At 38.7% G+C, this 9,381-nt stretch overlaps 1 protein-coding gene across 1 annotated transcript in view; it reads right to left on the bottom strand.

Moving 5' to 3' along the window:
• Positions 1 to 1,442: 1,442 nt before the first annotated feature.
• Positions 1,443 to 9,381, bottom strand: part of insra (insulin receptor a) — a 51,869-nt gene continuing 43,930 nt past the window's right edge. The window contains exons 11-21 of the mRNA XM_079378606.1: positions 7,954 to 8,237; positions 7,724 to 7,863; positions 7,045 to 7,204; positions 5,621 to 5,720; positions 5,465 to 5,532; positions 5,012 to 5,241; positions 4,670 to 4,780; positions 4,380 to 4,539; positions 3,393 to 3,522; positions 3,153 to 3,287; positions 1,443 to 2,851 (exon numbers count right to left, since the gene is read on the bottom strand). Coding sequence (XP_079234732.1) covers positions 2,497 to 2,851; positions 3,153 to 3,287; positions 3,393 to 3,522; positions 4,380 to 4,539; positions 4,670 to 4,780; positions 5,012 to 5,241; positions 5,465 to 5,532; positions 5,621 to 5,720; positions 7,045 to 7,204; positions 7,724 to 7,863; positions 7,954 to 8,237 — 1,873 coding nt within the window. The 3' untranslated portion in view covers positions 1,443 to 2,496. The remainder of the gene's footprint in view (positions 2,852 to 3,152; positions 3,288 to 3,392; positions 3,523 to 4,379; positions 4,540 to 4,669; positions 4,781 to 5,011; positions 5,242 to 5,464; positions 5,533 to 5,620; positions 5,721 to 7,044; positions 7,205 to 7,723; positions 7,864 to 7,953; positions 8,238 to 9,381) is intronic.

Genomic DNA, 9,381 nt, shown 5'->3' with positions numbered 1-9,381 from the left:
TGTCCAAGGTCATATATATCATTATATAGAACCATCAATTAGTTCCACTCGATTAACTCTGTAAATTGAACTTTGCAGTGACTATGAAGTCATTATAATGTCATATGGTCTGCATTCCACAGAACCATATAAACTGAGTGTAATCAATGCTCTAGGGTCAAATCACTCCCTTGTGCTCACATCTCTCGATATGTGTCTTTTAAATAGCGAAACTAGCAATGGATATCGTTGCAGGAAAAAGCAGATAGACCTGAGAGCGGCTGGTGAAATGTCCCTCCACCACGGCGAAAACTCCTCAGCCTCCGTCTCATGGGCCGACGACGACTACTGGATGTCCTGGGACCTGTGGGACGAAGAAATAGACTGGGATGAAGAGGAAAGGTCAGCGCCAGCCCCAAGAGTTCCGGAGCTGAGGAGCCCCAGCCATCCGCCATCCTGACAGGCACAGGAGTGGAAGGAAGGAGAGATATACTGTGGAGAAGAGGAATCTGTGCAAACAACACAGGCCTCTGTATATGGGATGGTTTCTAAAAATTGTAAAAGGAGGGACTGGGGTTAAGGGAGAAGTCAGTCTAAAATGACCAGATTTATCAAATGGAAACAGCGAACGTTTACTATTTCAGTGGTCAAAATATAATCATGGAAATCTTTCGTACTATATATTAATTTAAATAAATAAGCAACTGTGCAATAAAAAAATATAAACCATCAATAACGGTGCAATTTGTTTGATAATGTAATTAATTTCCTTTTGTATTTATATAGACTTTTTTAGTCTTTGCTTATTTGCACTTTTTCTTCGCTGCTGTAACTTGGACATTTCCCCATTGTGGGACGAATAAAGGTTTACATTTACCTTTAGTCATTTAGCAGATCCAAAGAGACTTACAAAATCTAATCTAAATAAATACACGGGAAATTACATTATGCAATGTTTTAAAATGATTTTTTAGCTTGTGAGGTGTTATTGTGCTTGTGGAAATAGATCTGAAACACCCCTAACTGGGCTTGCTATTTTGTATTAACAAAGTATGTGTTTTTGGCAAAGTGTAAATGGTATAGTTATAATGTGTGTTTGGGAATTACTGCACCGTGGCAGCTAATTTTGGGAACATTTAAAATATTGTTTGCAAAACAATCTCACACCCTGTTCAGGCCATTATCTAGGACATACAATCAGTACTACTTTCATTTAATTTATGGACTTTGTACGTCACTACCTTAAATGACAACGATAACTCTCTACACAGCTCTATTTTGGTTGTGTTTTTGCCGTATATTTGAGGGCTGTTTTGAATGTGCTGTAAAACAAGGACATTTCGGAGGACAGCTACAGTCTGGGACAGGACTGTCCTGAAAACAGGGCCGTAAGCGACCACTCAGAAGTTTACACATTTTGTCACAAGAAAAACACAACAGAAACACATCCATTCGCTCTTGTTGAATGCACCTCACTGCTTTATTTACAGCAGTTATTTCCATTGATATCAAGATTTGACATCTGAAGCCGAAGGAGTCTAGATACTCCTGTGCATCTTGGAGCTGCTGGCTGATCAGAGGTCCAGGATGATTAGTAGGATTTTCAGATTAGAAAAAATAAAGATTCGAGACAAACATGTAAAAACATTTCTACAACCGGCAATAACTCTCGAATGACAACATATCATCTATGTACAAAAACATCAATAATATATTTATATATACTTTTATCATCATCTATACCCACTAAAATATATCAAAGCAGCAACCATTGGTCAATCTGAGGAACTCTTTTAGTCCTGAAAACTAGTTTAAATATCCTTCAGCTGTAAATGTGTGAACACCAGGGGGAAAAAAAGAAGAGAGCGCACAGGTAGGCAAATAAATAAAAAAAATAAGAGTCCAAAAATCTGTTCGTTCTCTGTGTAGTCTGGAATACTGAGTAGCAGGTAGAAAAGCAGTGTCTTGTACAGGCCTCCCCTGTAGATTGTTTGCTCTTGGAAGGATACTTAATGTCATCCTACAGTTCCCAAGTTCAACAGGTTTGCCAACCAGAGCCAAAAATTGTACAGATTGAGACACAACTCCATGTTGTCATGATGTAGGCCACAAACAGAGTAAGGTCACTTTTTTCTCTTAATTTCTTCTAGATTCTGTCTTTTTCTTGAGAGAGTCAAGGAGAATCTGTTGGTGGATGAGGAGATGTAAGGTTTAAAGCAGCCTTCTGGTTGTCTGAGGTTAATTTCACAGTTTGTTCCATTTGACCAGTCCTTGAAACTTGGCAAATATATATATATATAAAAAAATAAAAAATAAAAAAAAAGACAAAAAGCAGTTGATGTGTATCTTCTTTAAATACAAAAAAAACCTGTATCATCATCATCATACTGAGGCAGTAAAGAAGAAAACAAATGTCCTGAGATTACTTTCTGAAGGGCTTCTGATATAGAGCTCGATAAAAGTAAATCTATAAAATGATGAAAAACAATCTAATATAGCTTGATGGGTTCAATAATATTAAGATGGGTTAGATCGGGGTAGGGATAAGATGCGTCCATTTTTCTTGCTGCCATTCATATGTGTATACGGCACGTGTTCCTCATAACTCCCCCGAAGGCCCACGGATGAGCCCTCGTCCCCGTCTAGACAGCACTCCCTCTGAGAGTACGAGGAAGGGTCCAGCGGGATGCTCTCCATGTTCTCCATGTCCATATCAAACTCTTCAGTCTCAGGCGGCTTGTTCTCCTCACTGTAGAAGAAGGAGACCTCCTGAAACGAGGGATGCAGATCCTCCCGGAGCATCTCGATGATCTCCTGGAAGGTGGGCCTCATTTTGGGATTGTAATGCCAGCACATCTGCATCAGGTTATGCCTGGAAGATCAGGAAAAAGGAGACTTATTCTGGGTTAAAGCAAATGCTGGGTATTACACTGATTATATGTAATACGATTCCAAAAATTAAATGCATGTAATTAGATTATATTACCTAAAACACTTTTTAGGTTAGGATAGTTTTTTTTTATTGATTGCATGATTACTTAATATTGACAATTTTTAATATTTTTTTCATGCATCAGTGAAAATGTTGGTGGGGTAAGTAGAAATTGTAACTACTGGTCTGACTGGTCAGCAGAAAAAACAAAACACAGGCAATATGTCAGTAATATACTCACAATCTGTCTGCACAGTTGTCTGGTCTGTCCAGATATCCTCCATCCATCACAAACTTAAGGACCTGTTCATTGGACAGCCCCTGGTATGGCTGCTCAGCCAGAGTACTGATCTCCCATAACACCACGCCAAATGACCTGAACAAGCACAGCATGGTTCATGAGTGATTACAACATATGCTGTCCTACAACAATAACGCATGTCTTTGTATAGTTGTTTGTGTGTGCACACTGTCAGCTCACCAGCAGTCTGAGTGAGCTGTAAAAACTCCATCCTTCAGCGACTCAGGGGCCATCCATCTCACAGGAAGCAGGCCCTTCCCACCCTTTCTGTAGTAATCAGTCTCATAAATGTCTCTCGTCATGCCAAAATCTGACAGCAGAGAACACAAGACAAAATAACATCATTAGTAAGCTCTTACAATAATAGATGACACAATCAAATATACGACATATATTACAGCACATCCTGTGCTTCAACACTTGTCCCCTCAGCAGCTCATTTTGAACTAGACCCAAGACTAGTTCCACCAAGACAGAGAATAATTTATCATAAAAAGACATAATTATACACAGTGGTTTTTCATTCACATGAAACCAGAGCATTGAAGCGTCACGTATCATGAAAGTACACATTTTAACAAGGTGTTTACACAGGAATCATAATTGTGGGACACAATGAATCAGTTAAGAGTGTCTGCATTTTCTTGTGTTGACTGTTTATTGTTGTCCTCTTTTAAGAGCTGCTTTACAGCAGAATTGAATTTAGTTTGCATCATCGAAACATTATTATCCTGTTTAACACTGTAAAGCAGATCCAAAGAGACTTACAAAATCTAATCTAAATAAATACACAGGAAATTACATTATGCAACGTTTTAAAATGATTTTTTAGCTTGTGAGGTGTTATTGTGCTTGTGGAAATAGATCTGAAACACCCCTAACTGGGCTTGCTATTTTGTATTCACAAAGTATGTGTTTTTGGCAAAGTGTAAATGGTATAGTTATAATGTGTGTTTGGGAATTACTGCACCGTGGCAGCTAATTTTGGGAACATTTAAAATATTGTTTGCAAAACAATCTCACACCCTGTTCAGGCCATTATCTAGGACATATAATCAGTACTACTTGCTATTTTGTCTTGAATCATAATTGTGGGACACAATGAATCAGTTGAGAGTGTCTGCCTTTTATAAAACTTATATAAATTCCCTATGATTGGTACTGTACCTCCAATTTTTACAGTCAGGTCTTCGGCCACCATGCAGTTCCTGGCAGCAAGGTCTCGGTGCACAAACTTCTTGGCGTTGAGGTAAGCCATGCCATCTGCTATCTCTGCCGCCATCTGAATCATCTCTTTCAGCGTTGGAGGAGGCCGACCTGGATTATTCTGTCAAACAGCAGAGAAAACAAAAATCCTTTATTTAAACACTGCTTTTATTAGTCTAAAAAGTCAAACTCATAACAAATCTAAAAGCTGTAGCAGGTCTGATAGTGACTCTTCTGCTACGGTTCGTTACCTCTGAGTCAGGTCTGAGAGAACGTAGGTAACTCTTTAGATCTCCATGTGTCATGAGCTCCATCACCACCAGAGTTGGCTGGCCTTTAGACACCACTCCCAGCAGCCTCACCTAAACCACAAAATCACATTCATTACCATCAAAATACGTCACAGTCCAACCAGTGTTATTACTGTTGACTACAACTTAAACTCAGTCTTAAAGACTATTTTCATAATTAAAATAAAGCTGAAAAAGATAAAAAATAAAACCCAATTCAAAATATAAACAGGATATGAGTAGTAGCATAATAACACGGTCTAACTACAAAACATGCAGGACAGCAAGGCTGACATGTCTTACCACATGGTGGCAGCTGAATGCCTTCATCACAGAAGCCTCGTTGAGGAACTCGATCCTCTCTCTGAGGCTGGCCGATTCGTTAACCGTCTTCACCGCGACACAGGTCTGCGGCTCACCTTTAACTATGTCCTTTCCGATGCCCTCATACACCATGCCGAAAGATCCCTGGCCTAACTCTCTCAACAGATTAATCTTTTCACGAGGCACCTCCCACTCGTCTGGCTCATACACTGCACAAACACAAAAGATGTGCATGACACACGGTGCCATATTTGAGATGAAGCAGATTTCATACAAAGGAGAAAGTCATTTTAAATGTGATAATCATCCTAAATCGATAACACTGTTAATGTGATGAACTCTGGTTCTAAAACAAAATTAAATGTGCATCGACCACAGCATTTTCTGTCAGATGTCATTAAGCACACTAAAAAAGAAAGGAAAGTGGCTCACCCTCATCTGGGCTGAAATACTCTGGATTTGGAGAGGTATAAAGACGCCCAGTTGGACCTTCTGTTTGCCTGGTCAGACGAACACACCAAATTAAATTCATATACCTGCATGTTTCCTGCATTGGTTTTAAGGATATTCACAAGAGAAAACACTTACTTTTTCTTGAACATGAAAAAGCCCACAACTCCCATCAAGAAGAGTAGAACGCCACAGATCACAGGACCAATCACAATCTTCAGTATGTTAGGGTCCATACCTGTCCACATAAACATAATGGAAAAACTATAGAAAAAGTGTGCACATCCAAACCATTTTTGGTACAGGTGCAGGACACAATGGAGCAAATAATAAGGAAAAAGTAAATAAAAATAATAAGTATCCATACACTGATAACAATTCACTAATATATATGATAGAAAGCCTTAAAATGCCAAGGAACAGGCCTGGCGCAATGGGGGGCAAAGGGGGGCATTGCTCCCCAGAAAGAATTTGTGCCCCTTCAGTTTTCTTAACAAACTTTAATTATTTAACCCGTTAATGGATAATAATTGGAGGAGTGCATACAGTTGTGTTAGATTTGTGCAGATCGATTGGTGCCTGAAGCAATGCATGTCATCAAAGCAGGTACCGCAAGAGCGATTCACAGCAGACGCTGATTAGGGTCATCACAGTTTCTCCAGCGCAACTGCACAAGCTCTGAAGAGGACAGTTAATTCAAGAGTAACCAGACTCGCTGTATTTCATGTGGTGCTTGACTATGGTTACAAACTCTTTTCATGTTATATTAATGCTATAGCATATTGTGTCATGTTTATCAAAATAAAACTGATAAAAAAGCGAATTAACAAAAAAAGATAGGCACATTATTCTCATTTTGCCAACACCTCTTTCATTATTCTTAAAAGTAATGTAAATTATGGTGGCCTGGATGAGATGGAAATTTGTCCCAGACTGGCATTAATTAGGCTATTCATGAATGTAATAATAAAACGAGACTTGGCCTTTACACAGCTTACCTGTTTTGCTTTGGGTCTCACAAAAACGCAATTTTATAAAAGGTATTTTTAAACCATGCAGCAAACGTTTTAAAATTTCTTTAAAATTTTACTTTAAAAACAAGTCAACTTTTTTATGTGTGCACGTGGGTGTGTCCTTGTCTGTTTCATCATTACGTATTATAAGTAGTGGCACCCCCCATTTGATTGAAATGCCCCCCAGTTATACCATCCTGGCGCCAGGCCTGCCAAGGAACTAAAAATAATCTATAATCAATTAATAAATACATTAAAACACAAATGACCAACAAAAAACAATAAAACCAATTTATGGTTTAAAAAAATAAAAATAAAAATCAATGGCATCTTGGGGCTTCCAAATTAAAATGCAACATTTTGACCTTTTTTTTTTTTTGAAACTTTGCCCCATTATATCAGTGTATGTGAATATTTACAAGTTTTCCAACATATACACACAAAAACCTTTTCAAAATCCAGTTATGTGGGTCTTATGCATAATTTACAACCTGAAAATGAGATTCATAAGCATTTTATACAAGCTGTGTGTGTGTAATAGTGTCTTACGTAGGTCTTCCACATAGAAGTGTGTTGGCTCTGTCCATGATCCATTGCCTGCCAGAGAGGTGGCTCTGATCCGCACTGTATAGTTCCCAGGATGCACCACTCTCAGCTTGCAGCCTCCGTCTGCAATATAATTCTTCCTGGATACACAATGGTGCAGCTCCTAAGACATAAAGGCACGCAGTTAGACAACCCACACTACTGTGCACATCAGACTGAAGACGTCCATTAGCCAGTGGCTAAGTCTTGGATTTTATCGTGGTTTTAAAGTCCATCTCACACTAATACCTCCAAATATTACTCATCAGACTTTGATAAAACTGCCAGGTCACAACAGAGTGTTTCAAATCCATCAACAGAAAAGGTGCATGTGCCACTAAGTGCAAAACCGTCATGTTTTGTTTCGCTTACAACAATTATTAGCCTTTATATAATCATCCCTTGTTTATTAAAAGCTTTTCAAAAACAACATTGGGAACATTTCCTCTCTCTCTGGCTAGGTTTCTCTATGGTTACAGAAATACACAGCTGACGCAATGATGCTAAAATAGCTTGTTGATTTGCAGCTAGCACATATTGATTTCAACAGGATTGATAAAAATCAGATTTAAAGTGCAGCCAGCGTTCATGGGAGCAGAGAGCCTGGAAAGAATACAGACTTCGATCTCATGTAACAGCTCACCTCTGTATCTCCCAGTCTCTTATAATGGACTTCATAGAGAATAATCATGCCGTTAGGGGCCTTAGGCTCCATCCACCGGATGTGTACGGAGTACTCAGACACCTCACAGATTATCGGTCCTACAATGTCATCTGCTTTTTCTATAAGAACAGATAAAAAAGATAGTTATTAATAATATATTCACTATACTATATGAAATAAAACTGCATCATAAAATAACAATCCCATACCTTCAGGCATGGTGCGGGCACTGACGTAGGCCGCCATACTGCAGCGAGAGGGGTCAGTCTCATGGTTGCAGGCATGGATTTCTATCTGGTAGCTGGTGAAATGGCGTAGACTGGAGATGACTGTCGACTCCTTGGTCTGAACAATCAAGGAAATCTTATTGGCTTCTGCTTCCTCCTCTGGGCTACGAGTGGCAGAGCCATTGGGCAGTGAAGAGGGCGTAGTAAAAAGACGAGACGAGGTCCTGTTGGCAACGCCCACCAGAGATCGCCGCTGTCTTGATGTCCTAGAGACACAGAAACACGCAGAGGTACTAGATTTAGATTGAGTCTTGAACCCTATACAGGTTGTATTTTACAAAGGCTTGTATCTTGCATTAGCACACGTGAATGACTGATTAGATCTTTACAATGGAAACCAAATGGGTGTGGATGTTGAAAAGGTGTGCGTATGTTGTGATATCAGCTGATGTGAGTCATGTAATAATGCATGTAAATTATGCTGCCTTGCCCGAAGATCAAACAATATGATTGACTGCGGAAAAACAAACATTTAAATGGCAGTTCTATACGTTGTAGCACTTATTGAGTCCATTAATCGAATGGTCACCTGAGCTAAACAGTTGTTCAAGTAACAAGCTTCAACTCTTCAAAGCATCATGGGAAAAATCAAAAGGGATATGACAAATGACTTATGACACAGAGTCTGTTCTTTCTTTGGCTCTGTGACTAAGCTAGCTTCACTACAGCTCAGAAGGAAAAGGGCTTTCATTATCACTTCATTGTTGGATACAGACCACAAATTACAGTATAATTACATAAAAGGCATGGCACATTATGGTTTAGGAAATATATGGAGTCTTAAAGTGACTATTCATTCAACACCTCGGAACAAATTCAACTTGGCAACTTCGCTTGAGTGCATTTTTCCTTCTGTTGACATTTCCTGTTGAAGCAGGTTGTTTGCGAGAATATTTACATTGTAAAATGAATCATCTGGACAAAAAGATCAATTACATCGGCATTTAGATGTTTGGGGTCAGTGAGACTTTTTTAACACTTGAACTTATAAAAAATACATAAAACTGATCAAAATGACAGCAAATAAAAGATTAATAACACTACAAAAGAGTCCATGGTTTCTTGCAAAAAATATTAAGGAAAGCATTATAAAGAAATATAAAGCACTAAGGCCTATTTTCAACAGGGGTCACCAAACTTGATCCTGGAGGGCCGATGTCCTGCAGAGACCCCTGATTATCAACATTGATAATAAGAAATGTTTTTGAGCACCAAATCAGTGTAGTAGCAGAATGATTTGGAAGAAAAATGTAACTGGATCTGGAACGCCATTTTGAAATGAGAAAATAGTTATTTTAGATGGTAATACTTTTTCACAGTATTATGGTTTTACTGTAACGTTTTAAATCT

The sequence above is a fragment of the Barbus barbus genome, assembly GCF_936440315.1.
Source record: "Barbus barbus genome assembly, chromosome: 26".
NCBI classification, from domain to species: Eukaryota; Metazoa; Chordata; class Actinopteri; order Cypriniformes; family Cyprinidae; genus Barbus; species Barbus barbus.
This window is presented reverse-complemented; position numbering and strand designations above follow the sequence as displayed.